The 23278-nt window shown below is 39.1% G+C and overlaps 1 protein-coding gene across 1 annotated transcript in view; it reads left to right on the forward strand.

Moving 5' to 3' along the window:
• igf1rb (insulin-like growth factor 1b receptor) overlaps positions 1-23278 on the forward strand; it is a 35018-nt gene that overhangs the window by 3441 nt on the left and 8299 nt on the right. The window contains exons 2-17 of the mRNA XM_008310811.3: positions 2335-2898; positions 13845-14148; positions 14354-14490; positions 15251-15395; positions 16185-16393; positions 16616-16742; positions 16987-17216; positions 17739-17906; positions 18488-18695; positions 20127-20434; positions 20573-20706; positions 21151-21310; positions 21422-21521; positions 22189-22259; positions 22361-22590; positions 22765-22872. Of these exons, the coding sequence (XP_008309033.1) occupies positions 2335-2898; positions 13845-14148; positions 14354-14490; positions 15251-15395; positions 16185-16393; positions 16616-16742; positions 16987-17216; positions 17739-17906; positions 18488-18695; positions 20127-20434; positions 20573-20706; positions 21151-21310; positions 21422-21521; positions 22189-22259; positions 22361-22590; positions 22765-22872 (3203 nt within the window). The remainder of the gene's footprint in view (positions 1-2334; positions 2899-13844; positions 14149-14353; positions 14491-15250; positions 15396-16184; positions 16394-16615; positions 16743-16986; positions 17217-17738; positions 17907-18487; positions 18696-20126; positions 20435-20572; positions 20707-21150; positions 21311-21421; positions 21522-22188; positions 22260-22360; positions 22591-22764; positions 22873-23278) is intronic.

A 23278-nucleotide genomic window follows, 5' to 3' on the forward strand; every position in this document is an offset into this window, starting at 1 on the left:
CTAACTGAAATTTTAAAGTTGACCATGACCTGGATGACTGAGAATCTTCATAGACTTTCTTAATTACTTTCTCAGTAATTTTCCAGACCAAATTTAGGAAGCATGTTTGTTAATCTGGGTTCTGTCTGGATTTAAAAAAATGTAAGCACATGAATTAAATTAAGGGCCATCATATCACCTTCGGTCCTACTACACTAATTTTTTGTAAAAGATATTTGTACAAATAATCCCTTTTAATCTGGAACACCCAATTGTAATCCTCTGAATTACATTGATTTACAAAGAGTGATGTCTTTGTTTTCAACAAAGTTTAATACAATTCACCAGTAATTTTCTTAACATGTGACTTTTTGAATTTTTTCATTGATTGTCTTTGCACGGAGCTACAACCATGTGTTTGCCTCTGTGGTCTCTGAGCTGCTCTTAAATAAAAACATGCACGGCAGAGCACCAAAACAACTTTGGTGCCCTCGTCCTAGAGCCACAGGGCATGGTGACACAATGCCTGCACCCTCTCATATAAACTAGCCTTTATATGTAGCATGAACAACATCACTCTGAATCCTTGTTTTGCAGCAGCAGGCCCAACAGCAACCCTGTTTACTTGTGCCAACAGACATTTACCTGTTTTTGTTTTTCGATCAACTGGTAATTGTATTTCATGTCCAGTAAAACCGTCAGAATAGTGTAATAAATAATGTGTACTTTAGACATTAGAGTTGGTTTGCCTACCTGTTGATATGTTTGTACTAGTTTTCCATGACTCACTTCTCACAGGGCTTTTGAAATGTTGTTTGCATGAATCCAATGTGGAAAAAAAGGCCTTTTGTTCCCACTGGTTGTATATAGAGCTTCTAACAAATGTTATAGTTACTCTTTAACCATAACGTAGTACACATCATAATATTCTCCACTTTTTTAATAGATGATCAAAGTCTATATACATAACTGATGAAAAAAGATAATTTAATTATTATTGGTGCAACTTTCATTGAAAGAATTAAATCAATTAATGACTTCATAACTGGAAATACATATACTGTTCAACATATCACAGTTTTAAGCATGTTTAAGGGATTTTCGTCATTTCTATGCCAGTAAAAGAGCATTGGATACTCAACAAAATAGCATAATTATGTGTAAATAATCCACTGCCCAAACAAGCTGCTCAACTGCAAGCCGCCCTACGGCAATCGCAGTGAGACACCAAAGTTCAGACAGTTCAAATTCTAAACATCAGTTCTTAAAATCAGCAGGTAATTTGTTTAGCATTTTTATATCTGGTAAAAAGCATGTTCATTTTAATTAATTTTTTTTTCTAGCTTTAAGAATTTAGGATCAATTCTGTATTTACTTACCTGACACACAAAAGGTGTGGTAGAATCCTTTATTTGATAGCAGATTTTGCCTGGTTTATTGCAGGTGATACTAATGTCTGGGAGGGTTGTCCTTTGATTTACTCATTTCCGAGAACATATAAAAGGCCTTGAATACTATTGGTCCTCTAATACCTGATGACAATTATAGGACATCCCCCGAGTTTGTCCCAGTTTTGTACTCACCTTGTGGTTGTGATCATGTTGGTATGCCGTTAGCCTTATTTTATAGCTGTGCTGTGCCTCACATCTACGACCACAGCAGCAGACTCTTGTTTCACAAAGAATACTGCAACTGCAGTATTAGTTAAACTCCATGACTCCTGCTCTTTGTTCAGCAAGTTGTTTTTGTCCAATTCAATGTATTCAGGTATCTCGCAGTGCAAGCATACCTCACTGATGATGTCGACAGAATACTTTACAAGCCTATACTGTACCTGTGTGACGGCTTCATTAAAGCATTCTAACGGAGAAAAAATCGGTCATGTGAGGTCAAGAGCAAAGCCATCAAAGTTGTAATTAAACAGGCACACTGTTTAACTAAGCCCCAATAGACCCTGACCTTATCATACTGTGCTGCGAAAATATGTGGAAGGCCAGGCAAACATGTTGAGTTAAGGAAAGCAAAGCTCAAGTGTACAGTCAATATTTGAAGTACATGCTGCATTTAATTGTAAATATTTTTATATTTCAGAAAAAGATTAAATTGTTTTGCCTAACATTACACCAAAAATATTTATTGTATTATTTTATTATTAAATTAAAATGAAATTGAATTATTTGATTCAATTTCAATAACTAAATAATTGAATTATTTGATTCAATTTCAATACTAGGGGTTTTTGAGTCGCTCGCTATATGTTTTATTTCAACCTTTAAAAAATAAAAGGCAAATAAAAAATAATTGAATTTTTAGACTACAGTTGCTATAACCTTTCATTTTATCTTTCTATTTCAGTCTGTGGTCCAGACGTTCACATCGGCAATGACATCAGTGAGTTCAGGCGTTTGGAGAACTGCACGGTGGTGGAGGGTTCCTTGCAGATTCTACTCATTGGGGACAAAGGCAATACCCCCAATCAGGACGTCTTCCGCACCCTTAGCTTCCCCAAGTTGACTATGATCACTGATCACCTGCTGCTCTTCAGAGTGTCTGGCCTGGACAGTCTGAGCACCCTTTTCCCCAATTTGGCTGTCATCCGTGGACGTACCCTCTTCTACAACTATGCTCTGGTCATTTTTGAGATGACTAGCCTCAAGGACATTGGTCTGTTCAACTTGCGGAATATCACCCGTGGTGCCATTCGGATTGAGAAGAACCCTGAGCTCTGTTACCTGGATTCCATCGACTGGTCTGTCATTATGGATGCAGAGTTCAACAATTACATTGCTGGGAACAAGCAGTCCAAAGAGTGCAGCGATGTTTGTCCTGGTATCCTGGAAAACAACCCACAGTGCAGAAAGACCATATTTAACAATAACTACAACTATCGTTGCTGGAACTCCAATCACTGCCAGAAAGGTAAGCGAGCTCTTAAACATAAAAAAAATATTATTTTATTATTTTAACTGCAGATAGACAGTGAAGAGAATCTGAACTTTTGCCTATTAAATTAGTGATTGTAAAGAACTGCCCTAAACTGTAGATGTTTGGTTCAGGAATAGTAAAAAGTAAACTTTTATTGGGATATGAGATAAAATTAAAACTTGAAACTGAAGCATTTTATTCACAGTTGACTGTTGTGGTCTGCCAAAAACTAATTACAAAGGCAAAAATGGGAAAGTCCTGCATTAAGTCTGCTAGTCTGAACTATAAACACAAGCACAGATGCTGCATCAATTTCAATTAACATGAGGTTGTGATGCTGTCAGGTGTATCTGGAGCTGGATTGATGTATTTTTAAACAAATGTGGAGTAGACAAAATTTAATTTAACCTCAGTTAGTGGTTTATGTCTGCAGTGTTTTAGAAGACTTGTTTTGTTGGTGTTTTTCAGACTGTGTTTTGGCTGACTGTGTGTGTGTGTGTCTGGCTGTATTGTCTCCTTGGCGACTGATGGCTTGCTGCAGACTCAGCATGTTGATGTTTTCAGTCTTGTGACATGAAACTATTGCTGTCCTGGCCTTGACTACCTGTACAACACTAGTGTTCTTTGACGTTAGATAAGACATTTTGCTGTGCCCGGTATCTGAAGATGGAGGAATATGTGGGGTGGTGTCAAGCTTAGAGCAAGACTCTTTGTTTCACATCCCCAGTGTTGTTTTGTCGACAACCTTCTTTTCTAAAAAGAACACTAAATAGGAAGTTATGTGAAACTTATTGACAATGATAAAATGTAGGGATGCACTGAATTTTCGGCCACTGAAAATCTCCGGCTGAAAATGGCCCTAATGTGCATTTTTGTTTTTTTTCGGAAAGAAAGACTTTTATCACAGAGACAACACGGCCGAAACAGGAAGTTAAGTTAAAAGGGCTTGCCATAAGTACCCAGATGTCTGCGGTGTGGACGTATTTTAATATATCTGAGAAAGACACCATCTCATTACAGACAAGGAGAGGGTGTAGAATAGAAATATCCCCATCAGTATTATTTAATAAGTAATAGTGTTTGGCTACAGTTGATACGCACTTGACCTTAAGTAGGCCTCAGGTGTTATTTATCTTGGATTTAACTTCTTCGTTTTCTTTTTACTTCTTTAAAGCACTTTGGCTGAACTCTTGTTTGTTTTAAGTGCCTCACAACATTCTCTTTTGATGCTTCTCACACGTGTTTACGAGACATGCCAGTTGAGACTCGTCTTGTTGATGAAGCAAAGTGTATTGTCTTACCCCCTGTAGCTACACACTCATGTACTGCAAACTGACTTCAAACATTCATAATCACGAGACAGTGTGTTGTTGAGTCTGGGATGTGCTGTGATCCTTCGTCTAGTTTTATGAACTTGGCGGAGGAGATCTGTTGACTCGTCTTTACCAAATACATCTTCAGCACACTGTAAAATCTCTCGGAATTTTTTTGTTTACAAAGTAAGTGGCCGAGCAGAGAGAAGCAGTCATGACATTGTATCTCGATATGTGGGTCAGAATTATTTCATCCCTCTCACCCTAAAATGCAGAAAATTCTACTCCAAACCTGGCTGCAGGATGAGATGCATTCAGATTTGGTTAATTATATTGTTTGTGTTTTGTCTGTGGCGTTGACATTGCTTGGTATGTGGTACCATTTTGTCGGTCCTAAAGACTAAATATAGAACACATAGACAATGACACTCTAAGGATGCATAAGCAGTCTACTGTGCTCCAGAGGGAGTGTGTCAGCCAGGCCGAATGGGCCATCAGTTGCCTCTGCTGCTGCTTCCTCAAAACAGAATTGATCTCAGACTGCATGAGCTCCACTGCTCTTTGCACAGCACAGACTACATTGTTGGGCTATTTATTAGGCAGTTTATTGGAGAAGTCTGGTGGAAGTAAAGCCAAGCTTCATTAAGCAAGGAAGGCCGACGACTTGAGTGGTTGACTGAACAGAGCTGGTTTCCTCAAGCTTTTGTCTGGCAGCCTGCAGTACTTGTTGATTAGAGGCTACACATATATGTTATGCTGTTTTATGGCTCGTGTCTACTGTTAAAGTTAAAAAGCTAAAGAAGAGCAAAGCATCTTGTTTGTGTACGTTTAATTGAAGCTAGCTTGGTGTTGAATGTAATGGTGTTTTTTTCTCAGTAAATGTTCTTTCAATCTTAGGAAATTTAAAGTAAACTCCAGCAATCCCTGGGTTTGTGGTGAATTTTCTTTTTGTCAGAAAATGTTGTTTCAATCTTTTTAAAAAAGGAAATTTAAAGTAAACTCCAGCAATCTTACAATACATTATTGCTCATGAAATCTATTATTTAAAACTCTTACGAAAAACTTAAGAATAATAAAAGGAAGAGTTGAGTTTTTTTCTGTTTTCTGATAAGGCCCAAAATTACTCTTACCTTATCGGTGTTGTTCAAATGCTTTCATGCCTACATTCTTTACTGGCATCAAAGTTTACTCCAGAGGCATTTTATTTCAGACCCGGTCATTCTTCAGATCAATAAATGACGATAGGGAAATGCTCCACTCCTGGTGTTGTTGAGTTGATACAAAGGACATTCTTTCAGTTTGAATACGTTCATAAAACTGTTGCAGGGAAAAAAGGGCCTGTTTTCTGCTCTGGGAAAGTTGCGTGTTTTTTATTTGTAGTGGTGGGGGCTGCATTCTCCTGTGTTTACTTCCCCGTTTGTTGTTTGGAATCTGGTTTGGGTGTATTGTCTCATTCATAACTCCTTTTTTTTTTTAAAGGAAGAGCCATGTCCGTGCATGCCGTGACTCTCCCTATGTTATTCTGTCTGTCTGTCTGTCTCCCCTCCCTCTCTCTTTCTCTCTCTCTCCCTCTCTCTCTCCCCTGCACACACGAAAACCCACACACACACTCACACATTGAACAGCATGGGGGATGTTTTTCCGGTGCTTTGTACGGTCTGAGAAGATGAAAGCACATCATTAAAGTACAAAGTAGGTCTTCTGGGATTTACTGGAAGGAATTTTTGTCTTTTGTTAACCTCTGGCTTAGGGGATTATACATTAAGCTAGGAAAATTGACTCAAGCATAGTTGTTTAGCCTGTCACAAGATTATTTTTTTTCCATTCTTGACAAGTCACTATCACATTTTTTTTGTAAAAGTTTTAAAGTTCTACGTTAAAAGTCTTGTTACTTCTTTTTGATCGTTTGCATTTTACTGGTTTTGTGGTGGCCTTTCTTAAACTGCTGTATTAATGTTAAAAGAAATCGTGTCCTAGCTGTATGTGGACCAAATAGTTTTACTTTTTTTCCCCATTTTCCTCTAAAAGAAACGGCTCAGTGTTGAGATGATCCGATAGCTGCTGTACTCTTCATTCCTAGCGTAATTGAGACCAACCTTAGTCCTGGGTCGGGTCCAAATTCTGCTCAGTCTAATTGTGTCAGATAGGGTCTTATTACTGTTGTGGATCTTAGCTCTATGTGTCAATATGTTCAACATCAAGAAAGGCTCAAATGAACCTGTGCTAATCAAATTAAGGGATTTTGGCCGAGGATTTAGGGAGCATTAGGTGTCAGTCAGCTCTTCCCACGTCACCTCCCTTGCTCTGATGTATTCAACTTGTTTACACCAAGATGTTTTGCTAGTCAATTCAAAATAAAAAAATAAAAACACATATGAACATACTTCTACTTAAAGTGATGTATGCATGTAAAATGATAAGAGTATCCAGTATTTGACTCCCAGCAAAGCACAATAAATATCGTATTCACTGTTCAATTTGGGCAACAAATGCAATTGGTTTCTGGAGTAATCATTTTCAATAATCGTAATTTTAACATCAACGTAAATAACCACAATTTGATTTATTTTCCAAAATCAAGCAACCCATGTGTCTCCTGACATTTATTCCATTTCTAAAATAGTATAAATGTTGCTTGCTTTACACTCAGAAAATGGAAATACATCAATGTTTACTGTATCTAATTTACCGTTTTTGGACTGTGAGAGGATTCTTTTAAGAGCAACTTTTAATAAATATAATTTTAATAAAACAGAAAATTGATCTGTAAAGCTAGGGAAATTCTAATTTCTTAAATGTTAATTTGTTCACTATTAATATGTAACATGAATGAACATTTGTTAAACTGATGGTCAAGAATACTGTTTGGATTACAAACCCTTTAACAGCAAGTACAGTCTATAGCTTGGATGACACGTTTGGTCATTAAAACAACTAACGATAGTAAACTAGTTATGTTGCTTACCCTCACCCAAATCCCAGAGGCTGTCAGTTCTGGTAATTACAGTGACGGCTAGTAAAAGCAGGCACATCCATGACTACTTTTAGTGAACTGTTACACCCATCCCTGGAATTCCTGGAAGTGAACATTACTGGTTTGGCTGAGATCAAGTGCCTACTGTAATTATGTGGCCTTTAATTGTGCTCTGTTAACACTGTCAGATTGGGATGAGCTGCGACCATGGACTGAAATTGGTTTCTTGTTTATGGATTTCAGGCTGTTTAGGTCCAGTGTGAATAGTGTGTTTTTGAAGTGCCTTTTTCATTACCTTCTGCTCAGATCACATGAGAACAATGTGAAACTAAAATGCAAAGCAGGTTCTATGTCCTTCTGGCTGGTTATTTTTTACTGTTGATATTCAAGAACCCCAAATGAAACCTCAAAAAGATAATTATAATTCCTCAATAACACAATTCACTATATCCTTAATGGCACTTTAAAGGGAAAAGTGTCAGAGGTTTTAGTCCAGTATAAACAAATAAACATGCAAAAAAGCCCACAAAAAAACGGAAGTGGTATTCAAACTCTGCGTTTGTTTTTTTCTAACCTTAAAGAAAAGGCTTTATATTAAATGAATTAGTCATTAATTGTGTTATGCTTTAGCTGGTTATTTCCAATAATACCTTTTTATTATATCGCTTTTATTATGAAAATATTCCTCCATGATTGATTTAGACCAGAAATCTTTCCCCTGCTCTGTCAACAACTCCAAGTCTCGGCTCGATCGTTGTTTTCGTACATGTATTACTACCTGTTGACCTGAACCCTGGCTGCGGCTCCTTCCTGTCTGCAACTTTGTCGTGAATGTTCTAAGGTATTTTGGTGAGTGTGGAGCTCGCAACCCCTGAATACTAGTTTTAATAAGTTGCCCAACATATTTAAAGGCTCTTGGGTCAGTTGCACAGCCAACCAGGCTTGCCTGCCACAAGGTGAATGGGAATCTTATACTCTGCCTCTTCATCCTTTCCATCAAATTCCAGGGATATTTCTGTCTTCCCACGCCAAGTAAACACACTAACACAAAGACTTAGGAATGTAGACCTTCTGTAGACCTCTCTCTCTCTCTCTCTCTCTCTCTGTCTCTCTCTGTTTCTTTGTCTCTCACCCCCTTGTTCTTTATCTATCATCTTTTTATCTTTGTTTAAGCAGAGTTTCACAGCCTCACTGCACTTGTGTTAAATGACAAGATTGAGTTGTTTGTGTGTTTCTCTCTCTCTCTCTCTCTCTCTCTCTCTCTCTCTCTCTCTCTCCCTCTCTTTTTTTTTTTTTTTTTTTGGTATGTGCGTGTGCAATACAGGTGAAGAATTAAACTTAATTAATTTAGTCATTATATTTTAGATATTGTAATTAATACATATCTATTTTTTGTATAACTCGACATCTATTTAGATCTCAAGATTTGGCATGAAGACTAGACTGTACAAAACCATCCCATCATCATTGCTTATAATACAATACAAGTCAGTGGCATATTTCAGCCCTTTTTGCAGTGTAGTGTAGTGTTGTTTTTTTTATTCGTAGTCATTATTTGAACCCCCCGAGACATCAGTGACCTGTATTTGTGCTGTCATATGTTTGACAAAAAAAGAAAAAAAGAAGAAACTGTAAAAAGTAGACATGTTCCACACTCTTGGGAGCCAAGGTACACCATTGCCATAACAAGACAAGGCCAAAGGCAACAGCTCTACCACACCCTGTGTTGATCTCACTTTATTAAGAATCTGCCAGGGAGGGAGGCATCAAATTTCTCATATTGTATGTTATTCACCCAAAGTTTCAGTTTCTCTCTGACCTCACTGTAATAAGCAACTGCAATGGGGGAATGTAGGACATCTGCACCTCTTTACCTGTACTGACCAGTCAGAACTTGTAAGCACTGCCTGTTGTTTTTAGTTTACAGGGGGAAAAAAAAACCTGATGTCTGTCATCAGGTGTTACTCATTGTCTCCAAGTCCTGACTCCTGTTAATAATAATGCGGGCAAGGATGGTAATAGATATGTAGGTGTGTCTTCCTGGTGCCACGTTTATACTCACTATAGTAACAGCATAGAAATTTGTGCCTCTACAATTACATCAACAACATGTTTAGAAGGAAAGAAAATGTCTAGCAGAACCACCAACAGTGATCAGAGAATTCAGGAATTCTGAGAGGAAAATTAATTAACTAAGACACACAATGAAGTCACATATTACCACGTAAAACACGGTGTGCATGCGTGTCTTAGCCTGAAAAATCCTAACCTGGACATGAAGAGGATATAAAGTACAGTCCTTTGTCCTGTGTGTATAAACGGCAAGAGTTACGTTTTAATAAAGGCGAACAATGCTTGTATGTAATGTGCCTGTCCAATAATTAATATTAGCTACAGTACTTTAGTAATTTTGAAAAGTAGAAATAAGACTGAGTTTACAATCAATAATTATATTATATCCTCTTGTTTTTAAATTGACCAATTTGTACTAGTTTTGGGACAGTAAGTCAATTGTTCAAAACAAATTGTGATTTTTGCCCTTTCTATACCACATTGAAGTCATTTCTACTTCAAAGATAAGAAGAGTTATCATGACAGTAGGTGGGCAATTAACATTTGTCTCTGGTGTTTTGCTGTATCACATCAGAAAAATTAAGTAGGATTTTAGTTTGGGAAGCAAACAAAAACAACTACTTCTGTTCAGGTCTGTAGTGTCATCACGGTGTAATTTCTGTAGTACATTTAGTTTCTAGCACCTTAAAAAAAAGTGCGACCGTAACAGATTAGCTGCCTAAAGGCCACTGGCTTCTAATTGACTGAGGAGGAAAGAGAGAGAAAAAAATAAGTTGAAACACCATGTTCGTTTATTAGGCAGTGTGTAAAATATACACAATCAAATAAGACCTGAGTTTCTTTTGGCTTTTAATGCTTGTTACTTGTTTAAGTGGCTGGTCGGGTAAATTAGTTTGGAAACAACAACCAGACATTTTCCTGCTTTCCAGCTGGTGGCTGGCGTGCATTTCCCAGCTGACCTTCCTGCTGGGCTGGTATTTCTGTTTCCCTGAAAGCCTTGTGTTGGCTTTTTTTTTTTTTTTTTTTTAACCACAGCAGTGATCTTTTTTACCACAACCCTGCAATGACAGAATGGAAAAGGTGCTCATTAAATTGAATTAAACAATAAAGAGTTTTTTTTTTTTTTTGTAATAGAGCCTTTACAGTTTTTTTTTTTTTTGGTGCATCAAAGTATTCCCAGGAGCAGCGGAGGCCTCATCCTGATATTTTTTGTCAATCTTCATGAAGCTTACTATTGCTTACAAATTCAATACAACAATAGATTGTACATGTATTTTGGACACACCAACGAGACACTATTGATACATGCAGATATGCCATTAATTTCATGCTTTTTTTAAAAATAAAAATGTATTATATAAGGTGCTTATTTTTATTCATCTGTTTATTTAATGAGATCACGTTACTTGGTTTTTTACATGTTTTCTCTTTGACCTGACCTGCACTGTGGCAGTCAGTGCTGAGGACATTTCAGAATAGGTGCTCAGTCCTGAGTTCAACTCCATTCAAAATTAATCACATTGTCTCCCTTAGCGCTCCTCAGACAAGCTAATGCAAAATTACTCTCTTTGTGGATTCCCTCATCTTCAACTGGAGGTCAGGGGGGGCACAATTGAGTTGGAGAGTGGCAGAGACTTAGCACAGGGACAGAACATTCAGTACCCAGAATTTGCGGCACAGCTCCTTCTGAGCTGGAACATCCCTGAATATTTGGTGGTATCACACAGTCTGACTGCTCTTATTTGCTTATGTGTCCATCAGAGTGAAGGTCAATTCCCATTGCCTGTTGATGACTTGTACAGTAGAGATCCAATATAGATGTGTTTCTGAATTTAGAGTTGGTTTGCAGAAGGGGGCATATATATACACACACTTATTTAAGTGTTAGGTTTATTAGGATCTGTTTGCATTTTGCTGTTTTGGACAAGGTAGATCTTTAATATAGAAGTGCTCATGAAAATAAATGAACTCAGTTTGACTAACTCCGGTACTATTTATACTTGGTTTAAGAGTGAACCTACTCCTGCATGTTCGGTCTCTTACTTGCACGTTTCCCCAGGCTTTGAATCCAAAAATAGCATAAGCAGCATGTGCTAACGTTCTGGGTTCACTCCAAGAATAAATAGTGACGCTGTCTGCCCTCAAATAACATCATTACCACAAAGGATAGCTTCCACATCAGTCGTAAACAATTATCGGCACGTAAAAATACATTAAATGATGATGCTGTCTTTCAATGTATCAGTCGGCATGGCAACCAGAGATAGTCAAATCCTAACTGGTGAAAAGGACTACTTTTATAGTAAAGTAGTGCGTAATTTTCGGCGAAAAGGATAACTATTCCTACCTTTTATAGTAAAGTAGTGCGTAATTTTGTAGAAAGTTTTTTTTTTTTTTTCCCCTCCTCTGCTGGTTTAATCTGGGACAAGGACAAACGTCCAGACACACTGCCCTGTCCAAGTGTGACAGCAGCTCGACTCAACTGCGTAGATGCAAAGTACTTTATCTGACCACCGCTTTATTCAGCAACCACAGACCTCAACGCTACCACTAAAATTTCACATCTTGCTTCTTAAATATCAATGGATGAAGTACACCACAATCAGTGTGTGTGTGTGTGGGCATAATAAACACAAAAACACTCGCTTGAGCACATTTCACTTCTCCTTCCTCAAGTGTAACTGCTCATAAATAATTACATAAGACAGCAACAGTTGTACTGCATTATCTTCACAAGTGATCTAATTTCTTTTCTTTTTTTTTTTTTCAATGTCACAAAGTAAGTTTCCAGTGAAATGCTCTTCTGTAGTGACATTTCCCTTATCTGTATCAATGTCACAAAGTAGGTTTCCAGTGAAATGCTCATCTGTAGTGACATTTCCCTTATCTGTATTTTCTGTTTTCTGATTCATTTGCAAGTGATGCGTGTAGAAGTGGCTTCTAGAGAATGTAGCCGGAGCAGGTGGCAGTAATGCAAATCTAATGATGCTGCGCTCTGTCTTCAAAACCCTTTGAAGAAGCACGGTGGAGGCCAAGCAGTACTAACTTTGTGAAGCTTAGCCAATTCGAAGACTAAAAATGTTTTTCTGCGTCATAAAATGTAACAATGAACTGATATAATATAATACTTATATAATTTGCTGATTATTGCCTAGATTTTGTGTTAATCACTAAAATATACTACAACAGTAGGAGGAGACGCATCCTTTGGTCTGGTATATCCCGTTTAATTTACAAACTAATGGAGGAAACATGCTGTAGCGTGTCCATGTTTTTAATCTGTCAGCGTCCGATAAACAAAACATAATTTCCTTCACTTTGCTTGGTTTCTTTTTAAACACAGGCCTGAGTTAACCTAAGCAGATGACGAAATCTAAATTACAGTCTTTGGTTCATCATAGTTTAGTTTTTGTTTTTTTTTTCAATTTTCATTCTTCTTTGTTTGTGCCCCACAGGACATGAATCAGTAACGCACACACAAATAACTTCTGGCAATGATTATAAGTTGTTCCACAACAGTTTAGGTTTGTTTCTGCTCCACACAGTGTGAACATTTTAAAGTATTGGTGAATGACCTTTTCTTTCAACCAGTCCACATTCAAAGTAGCAGCTGCTAACCTGTATTTTTTCCAACTTTCTGATTCTTTCTCCATGACAATGGGATTGGGTTGGGCTTCTACTGAAGTTCTGTTGTTCATACTTCTTTGGAATGTTAGCTTAGAGAGGACAACTCTACCCACAAACAAGTCCTTATTTATTCAGAGTGTGTCATTCTTCGTGTAGTTTGTTATTTAAAAAAAATTGTTTGTTGCTCTTTGTCTTCTGTGTATTCCTTTATAATTTTCTTGCTAAATAGACAAAAGATGCCACTAGATGCAGCTCCGTTCCATATGTGCGTCAATCCAGTTTTTTTATTTTCTCTCAGTAGCTCCCAATCAGTTTTTCCTGTCATTGGTTACTGTATCCTCCTATTTAGAGGGACACCACAGCATCTCACAGTTATTTGCAACAGTGCATGTTGGAAAACCCGGAATGGAATACCCCGGATCACAGGAGCTTTATTGCACTAAGATAACCACTAGGAACTGAGTGGAACGAAACTATCTTTTGCTGTTTGTGTATTTCTTATATTTTCTAAAAAAAACAAAAAACTATTGAGCTAAATATAATATATATATATATATGTAAAAAAAAAATTAACTATTGAGCTAAATATAATATAAATATATACGTGTGGTTATTACATTAATTAAACAGCAGCATGCCAATGATCAACCTGCCAATAATAATCTGTATCTGAGGCATCATTCTTCTCATTGGCTGCTGCGTGGTAACTAGGATGCAGCATGACATGTTCTGGACTCTGGATCAATGTTTTATTATCCAGACATTTTACCCACTTTGGGGTCAACTGAGTGTTGATAGCTGCTGTACTCCTATCTTTTCATTGGCATTGTCGTACTTAAGCTGAGTTCAAATTTGAATCTAATTTCTATTTCTTTCTCTAACTATCATGTGAACATAAATAAAAAAAAGAACATCTGTCAACCAGGGTTCATCTTCTACTCTCTTCCTAACAGAGTGTCCGCAGAGGTGTGAACGACAAGTGTGCACCGCAGATGGCGAGTGCTGCCACCCTCAGTGTCTCGGCAGCTGCACGGTTCCAGATAGTGATACAGCGTGCGCCGCTTGTGTGCATTACTACTACGAAGGACGTTGTGTGTCTGACTGCCCTCCTGGAACCTACAAGTTTGAAGGCTGGCGCTGCATCAGTGCAGAGACTTGCTTTAAATTCATAAATCAACAGAACAAAGTCTTCATCATCCACGACAGAGGGTGTATGGGTGAATGCCCGTCAGGGTACACGCGCACTGCACCCAACAGGTGAGTTGTGGGCTAGGACTTGCATAGAGGCACCCTTGGGGGGGGGGGATCTCAAAATCTGAATCTAGCTGTTTCATGTAAAAACCATTGTCAGTGACCATTGATAATTTCAAGTTCAAAATCTGAATCTAGCTGTTTAATGTAAAAACCATTGTCAGTGACCATTGTGTATCATGTATGACTCTCACTGTCTGTCTGACTCCAGCACGTACTGTAAAGCCTGTGATGGCCCGTGTGATAAAGTGTGCGGAGAGAAGATCATCGACTCCGTGGATGCTGCTCAGTCTCTCCAAGACTGCACTGTTATCAAAGGCAACCTGCACATCAACATCCGTAGAGGCCGTAAGTACTGCAGCAGAGCACAGAAACACAGCTGTGCAACACATCCTGACATTTCTTCTGTTGCCTGACCGTAATGGCACCTAGAGCGTTGAAAAGAAGTAGAAATACCAGAGGCTTACAGATGCATGGCATTCTAACATATGATAGTGAGCAAAGCTGACAACCGCTGCTGAACTGACTGCAGAAGAAAATGGTAGAAGTGTGTTTTTAATGGTGCACGTTGTAGAACAGGATGCCTGGATGGCCTCTGTGTGACACAAAACACCAGCAGTAGGATCACTGATCTGGTCTGAAAGCACTGTTTGGACTTGTGCCTCCAGACTATCTGCAGCAGCTAGATTTCATTTTCCAGTCCTAATGCTGTCTCTTATAACGTTGATCAAAACAAGTAGTAAATGTGCAGCTTTGTGCTTGCAAACAGAAGTTTGAGGTTTATGTTTACATTAATTCGTTCCTCATCTACTAGTTCTTTTATTTTTGTTGTTGTTAAGTTTTCAGTATATTATCCATTAGCTGGCGCTATTTACAGGAATCAGACAAATCATTTTGGCCGTCAGTGATACCTGTATGATCAAGTTAATAAAAAAGGAAAATGTAGTTTCCACAATTCAGTTGTTCTCTCTCTCTCTCTCTCTTTCTCTCTCTCCATACCTTGTAGTTTGTTAAAATTAATGTGATAAAGCTATTAACAATTAATAGATAGACATTTTAATTAAAAAACAAACTTTTTACGTGTGTGTTTGTCTTTGTTTGTATGTAGACAACATCGTGGCAGAGCTGGAGAGTTTCACAGGACTGATCCAAAGGGTGACAGGTTACGTCAGGATCAGACACTCTCACACTCTGAGCTCCTTAGCTTTCCTCCGCAGTCTCAAATACATTGATGGGGAACAACTGTTGGATGAGTAAGACACACACACATATATACACACACACAATACTGGTTGGTTTATTACTTTTACTTTTGTTTTACATTTCATTAAGAAGATTTTACAGGGGCACAAACAAAAGTTCCTCTCAAACATACCAAGGTCCATTGTCTGAATGTGTCTGTTGATTTTACAAGTGAAGGCTAAAACTGAAATGTTGTTTTGACACAGCTAAAGGCGACAGGAATGTAAACATCCCTATTTTTCTGTGGGTTCCAAATAAGAGTTGTGTTTTCCAAGCAAACTGCTAAAACTTAAATCAAATCTGATCCCTCCCCCCCTATTTTGAGGCCCAGAATTGAGCTAAACAGTCCAAGGAAAGGTTTTCTCAGGGTCATGGACTGGCCTTCACTCCCTCCTCTGTCTCTCTGTCTGTTTCTCCTTGAGTTCACAGGAATCTCTGTGTCCCAAAGCACAGATTTCTGTCATTCCAGAATGTCTGGGTGTTACCCACTGACTCATGAAAAAGTCTTCTCCTCCTCTCCTCTACTCTCCTGTCCTCTAGTCTCCTTTCTCCTGTTCTCCCTCCTGTCCCCTCTTGTCTTCTGTTCTTCTACATTTTCTTTTCATAGTATTTGCTCCCATTTCCTGTCTCATTTCTTCTTCTCTTCTCCTTTTTTCTTCTCTCCTTTTTGATTTGGTAAGGTATAGTAACTCATCCTCTTCCGTTTGTCGCCCACTTGTTATTAAGACACGTATTAAGGGAAGTGATAGAAAACATTTTTACTCACATTTATTCATCCGTCCTTTCTTTCTGCCCTCCAGCATGTACGCCTTCTCAGCATTTGACAACCAGCAGCTCCAGTATCTGTGGGACTGGAAGCAGCACAATCTGACCATCAAAACAGGGAAGCTGTTTTTTAGAGCCAACCCAAAGCTCTGCATGTCTGAGATCCGCAGCATGTGGGAGAAAACGGGCATCCAGGGCCGCTTTGATGAGAGCGATTTCAGAAACAACGGGGATCGAGCCAGCTGTAAGGGTCAAATGAGCTTCAGTGTTGAAGCCACAAAAATCTAAATTGCTATATACAGACATGTGCAGGAAAAAAAAACCGTAGTATACTAGCAGCAAGCAAATGCCTGCCTCACGTGACCATGTTTACTGCAATCCTCTGTCAACAAGACTAATTGGTGCACATTTTAACACAAACATATTGAAGTGCTTTGATATTAACTCCATCCTGTCTGCCTCCAAGGTGAAAGCACCATACTGAAGTTCAAGTCAAACTCCACCAGCAGCACAAGAATCAAACTCAACTGGCAACGGTACCGACCTCCAGACTACAGAGACCTCATCAGCTTCATTGTGTACTACAAGGAGGCGTAAGTGCAGCCCCAGTAATTACATTTTGTAATGAAGACATTTACAAGCTCCAGTTTATCTGCAGTGATGGTACATTTAAAAAAAATTCAATCGTATGAGAATAAACAACAAGTGTTTTGTTTTGATATAAGATTACATTTAACAACAGACATAAGAATACATTTCTAATTTTCAACGACCAAAAGGTTTTCCTTTTCATTAAGACATTATTTGCTAATTATTTAGTAACTGTCTCCCCCCCAGGCCGTACCAGAACATTACTGAATTTGAGGGGCAAGACGGCTGTGGCTCCAATAGCTGGAACATGGTGGATGTGGAGCTGAGACAAGACAAGGATCCTGGAGTTTTGCTCTCTGGTCTCAAACCCTGGACACAATATGCCATCTTTGTCAAAGCTATTACGCTAATGGTGGAGGACAAACATGTGCCGAGTGCCAAAAGCAAAGTGGTCTACATTCGCACAAGCCCCTCAGGTAAATGCCGTCCTTTAGGCGTTACTGGTAAATTTAGGCGTTACTTGTTACACAGCGATGTTTGACGTATTTTCACTGCTGATGTTGCGTTCCATGTTATCCGTGTTTTTAAAATGCACGCCAGCCTAGAAACATTATCCCATCTGTAGATTTAATCCCCCCCCCCAATAAACACAGCTGCTTCTCAAAGAGATGGACAAAAATGTATTTACAAAAAGTATAATACAATAAGATGAAGTAGAAGACAGCTGAAAGTAAGTCCAGCTGCACTGGACGGACATGGTTCTGTGATGTCAGTGAATCACATCTGTGCTGGCAGGCACTCTATCCCACCCTGAAGAACAGAGGTTTACTTCTGGACTCTTAGAATTTTGGTTTATCAATAGTCACACACAGATGACAGAGTTTAGATTACAATCTTTCTCTCGCCCCCCCTCGTCTTTCTCTCCCTGTCGTTCTCTCTCTCTGTCTCCTCCCTCCAAATCCCCTCAACAACACCATTTTCTTTTAAATCTCTCTCAGCGCCCTCTATGCCCCAGGATGTGCGAGCATACTCTAACTCCTCCACGCAGCTGGTGGTGCGTTGGTCACCTCCGGTTTCACCAAATGGAAACCAGACATACTACCTGGTCAGATGGCAGCAGCAGCCCGAAGACAGAGAGCTTTACCAGCACAACTACTGCTCCAAAGGTATGGTGCACTTGCTAAAACTGTGCAGTACAACTTGTGCCGCAGCAAATAATCACAGAGTTTCATATTGATGTGTTATTGCTGTGTGCTCAGTGATATTGGTTTCCCCATAATACATGTTTGGTGAAAGGGTAACCCCGCTTTTAGTAACAGCTGCAGCTGCCCATTTATAAATGGTCTCAAGTTTTGTTGTTCTGTTAAAAAGAAAAGGTATATAATGGCAACTGAAGTCATTTTACAGTAATGTGATCTGAGGGAAAAGAAAGAAAAACAGGACTGTTTCATTTTGCAGGAAAACACGCAGCACATTTACAGGGAGATTTGTTTACAGGAAAGGAGCTCAAAGGAACCAGTTAGAGTTGCTTCAGGAAACTCAGTAACTTTTATCTCTCATGACATCCTATCAAAAACACGCTACTGCTGCCCCCTTGTGGTAATACATTAACTATTTATTCAGGCAGCAGCTTATCGAAATAGTGAAATAATGAAATGCACAAAAAGTATTTTGACTTTGTAAATCAGCCAAAATTGGTCAAAACAGATAAATATACTGTATATAAATATATATTTTTCTCTTTTAGAGCTGAAGATCCCCATAAGGATCGCTGCCACTGGTGTGGGAGACCCAGAAGAAGACACCAAGCCTACAAAGCCAGATCATGAGGGGCCAGACAAGGGGCCCTGTTGCCCATGCCCAAAGTCAGTGGAGGACCTAGAGGCTGAAGCTGCCGATGCTTCGTACCGAAAAGCCTTTGAAAACTTCCTGCACAATTCCATTTTCACACCAAGGTAAGATACGCATGAGTTTGTTGTTCTCTTTATAACTGCTTTAGGTGCGTTTTTTAGACGTTTTTGTTCGTTTTTTTCAACTAAATAAGCTCAGCATTAATTAATTGTTTGTGTTGGCAAGTAAACATCACTGCAGCAATCCCACAGAGACACAAAAACAGACATCGTGTGGCCTGAGCCGAGGGCTTTCACTTTCATTTTAATTTGCATGGGTAACAGAAGGTGAACCCACACAGACCAGATGTTCTTGTGTTTGACAATAATAAAAATAAACCCAAAACTTATCTTTAAAAAGAGCTTTTCTACTTTGCCTAATTTAAACATTTTTGTTGAGCAACATAATTGGATATGATTTATGGATTTTTATTATTTATCCTTTATTTTTTTTAAATAAACTAAACTTTTTCTTTCTTTAACTGTCACTGAGAGTGGTTTCCTAGAATTATGTCGCAGCTTAGCAGTTGCTGTCTTTAATTTTTTTTTGTCCACGACAGCAGTGGTGCTACATGTTTATGCTACTGTCTGATTTAGGGACTCTGTGTGCTCTATAATCAGACATCACCATAACACACAGACACACACACACGCACACACATGGGGCCCAGACTAGTTGATGTTAATTATTTACCAGAATGTTTTGCAGGTGCAGTGGAAATAAATGATCCCCTTATTTCCATGGAAAGAAGACAGGTCACTGTGCTGCGTTTGCTGTTTCAGTTCAGCTTTGTTGCCTGAAACATTTGTGTTGGATTGTTCATATCAGAGATGCTTTCTTTAATATGTGTAGGATTTCTTAGTGTTATTTATTCAGTAAGTCAGAAGGTTTTCATTAGTTGTTATGGCAAAACATTTGGATCTGTGTTTAAAAAAAAAGTCCTGCACAAGACAAAACTCTTTTTTTTTTTTGTCAAGGGAAAAATGAAGGTCTAACACAGATTGAACTGAAATTGAACACAAATGCATGAAAAGCTGTTTGGAAAACAATTCCTGCTCTTAGGTCCAATGTCCTTGCAGTGGCCATGGTATGGTACACTGTATACTTTGCTTGTATTAACTCAAACCAATTATGCTATTCTGCACTTTTATTTATGCATACCAAGATTCATCCCAGCTTGTGAAATTACTGCCACATGGCAACAAAAGTCACTCACAGCAGAGCAAGGAAAGATTTCTTTTAACTCTGGAAGGAAAGCAGACCAAAAAACAAAGCCCACAGAGGAGCCTTTCAGCATGAGCACCTCCCTCCTACATTCTTACTCATTCACCACTTCTATATAAAAAACACATTTATTATCAAACACTGCATATTTTATATCTTCCTTTTTCGGGGTCAGATGGCTTTCTTGTGTTAAGATGATTTTCTTCCATTTCTTCCCCTAACAAAACTCTTTACTAAATTATATCATACATTTTGAATTGTCTCACCTCTAGGCCCGCAGACCGCCGCCGCAGAGACCTCTTCGGCCTGGCCAATTCTACTTTCTCTCATCGCAACCGTCTGCAATCCAACAGCAGCACCATTCCTCCCCTCCATGGAGCCGGTAACACCAGCACCATCGCTGACCTAGACCCAGCAGATAGAGAGTTCGAATTCATGGACCAGTCAGTGACAGAGCGAGAACTGCAGATCTTTGGCCTGCAGCCATTTACAGTTTACCGCATCGACATTCATGCCTGCAATGACCAGGTTAAAACCTGCAGCGCAGCAGAGTTTGTCTTCTCCAGAACCAAACCTGCTGGTGAGAAGATAATTCAATCTTGGGTTTTTTTTCTTTTTCTTTCTTTTTTTTTTAAACCTTCTTGGTTTCATTTATTTACCAGCACCAGATGTGTTTGCCCCATGGTCCATTTGTATCCAATTTGTCTGTGTTCTCCAGAAAAAGCTGATGATATCCCAGGTGCGGTCACCTGGGAGGGCCATGAAGACTGGGTGTTTCTTCGCTGGCCCGAACCCTCTCACCCTAATGGACTAATACTTATGTATGAGATCAAGTTCAAGATGGCTGCTGAGGTAGGACAAGACCTATGACAAAATACTTTTAAAAATGATATGAAAATGATAATGTGAAAATGTTGATTAAAAAAATCAACGTTTTACCCTGCAACAGCTATGTAGAGTGGAGTAGAAAGAACTTACAATATATGAAGACATGCTGACTTATTTGGACATTAAACAAGAGTAAACAATTAGGAAATAACAGTTGGAGCAAGGTACCAGCCATTTGCTTTGTGACATATGGTTACACGAAGACAAACGGCCCAGTGACCGGTGCTGAGTCCTAATATTTATCAGCGACAGGGAAGGAGGTGTTTTGGCTCCATGAATCTTTTGGCTATTTACTGCATACAAAATTAAAAGCAGCAGGGTTTGGAGTTTTGTTTTTGTTTTTTTGACAGAGCAGCTTTGTCCCTAACAAGCTTTCTCCTATTTTGCTTGTGTGTGTGTGTGTTTCAGACTGAGAAACACGAGTGCGTCTCTGGTCCGATGTATCAGGCCCAGCGTGGTGTTCGGCTTTCTAACCTCAGTCCAGGAAATTACTCGGTCAGAGTTAGGGCCACATCACTGGCTGGCAACGGCTCCTGGACACAAAGCGTGGAGCTCTATGTGGCTGAACGTAAGACACATCATGTCACATGTCATCATCTGATAGCAAATAAATGCTGGCGACTGTTGATTGCAAACTAACAATGTATTTGTTTGTTTTATTTTAAAAAAATCACAACAGGATATGAAAACGTCCTCTACACCATGATCTTTATTCCCATCGCCATCATTCTCATCATCTGCCTTCTCATCACCATGCTGGTGGTCTTCAACAAGAAACGGTAAAGCTCCACATGGTTGAATATCTGAACATTTGTCAACTGTTTTGCACCAATGCACAAAGACACAGAAAACTGCTGTAACCAGGAACCACGAGCGCCTGCATGAAGGACCTGAAGAAGGAAAAGCCCTGCAAATATTGAACAGACATGATGTTTTCTTTCTAGTGGTTAATGTGGTCACATCAGTCGCCAGAACTCACGACACTCTAAAACCACAAACCCACCAAAGGAAAACACATTAATAATTGTCCGTAACAGTTATAGTAAATAAAGCTGAAAATACTGCACTGGGATTAGTATTGACTTGTATGACACAGTGAGTATTTACACTTTACCTGCTGGATACTACTTCACTTACATACTCGATGTGCAGTGTTTCAGAAACTATGGCACTTGGTGTGGTGGTTCTGTAGTTAAGTGGTTATCACATCTGCTTACACATCTGCCTTACATGCAGAAGGACCTGGGTTCGAGCCCCAGAGGAACCACATATATTTTGCAGCAAATCTGCTGTTACTAGGGATGTAACAATGCCCTCAACTTACGATATGATGTCTATTACAATTTATTTTGTTACACATTAATGTATACTGCTTGGGCATGGGAAATTTGGGCAAAACTCAAAAAGTTCTAGTCTAATGTTTTTCTATTTTCTTCATTCATTCAGAAACAGTGACCGCCTTGGAAATGGAGTTTTATATGCGTCTGTTAACCCAGAATACTTCAGTGCCGCAGAGAGTGAGTTAAAATGTTGTGATTCTTCAAGATCAGAACTTGAAGAGTTTTATATATATAAGCACAGATTTTTAATGTTTGTTTATTTTTTATCTTCTGTATAGTGTATGTGCCGGATGAATGGGAAGTGGCGCGAGAGAAGATCTCTCTGAGTCGTGAACTTGGACAGGGCTCGTTTGGCATGGTGTATGAGGGCGTGGCCAAGGGCGTGGTCAAAGACGAGCCGGATACACGGGTGGCCATCAAGACTGTCAATGAGTCAGCTAGCATGAGGGAGAGAATAGAGTTTCTCAATGAAGCCTCCGTCATGAAAGAGTTTAACTGTCACCACGTGGTACGTGAACTCACAAACAAACTCATTCAGGAACTGCGGGACTTGTTCTTGTGCAAGATAGTTTGACAGTTTTGTGACTTGGGACTAGTTCTTGTGCAAGATAGTTTGACAGTTTCCAGGTGTCGTGGTTGTGGGATTTTCTGTCCTGATGGGAATGTGCTGTATTTGTTGCAGGTTCGTCTCCTGGGTGTGGTCTCCCAGGGTCAACCCACGCTGGTCATCATGGAGCTGATGACGCGAGGAGACCTGAAGAGTTACCTGCGTTCCCTCCGAACCAAAGAGGTAATGTCTGCCTCAGTATCTGGTGATGCATTTCGGAACAAGGTCACCAAAATTATACATTTCTAGTCTATTAAATATAAAATAAAGATGATATCTTCATGATCTTTTAGGATATTCAACTTATCACTCACGATATCCGAAGTGTGTTTTACAGAGCAGTGTTGTGGCTGCTGCCCCGCATGATCATCATCAATATATGGTCTCTGGCCAATAACATAATGAATTGCAATAGGATCGCATATTTTCAAATATTTATGGAAAGTAAATTTCATTTTTATGTGAATGGACTGCGGCGTCACACTACAAAAAAAACAACTGTCAATGATTTATTTTCAAAATATTTTCATTGTTGCCTGCTCTACACTCAAAAACACATGCTCCCTCCCTCTCGTTTTTTTCCACTTTT

This window comes from Cynoglossus semilaevis, chromosome 5 (genome assembly GCF_000523025.1).
Source record: "Cynoglossus semilaevis isolate Cse_v1.0 chromosome 5, Cse_v1.0, whole genome shotgun sequence".
NCBI lineage: Eukaryota > Metazoa > Chordata > Actinopteri > Pleuronectiformes > Cynoglossidae > Cynoglossus > Cynoglossus semilaevis.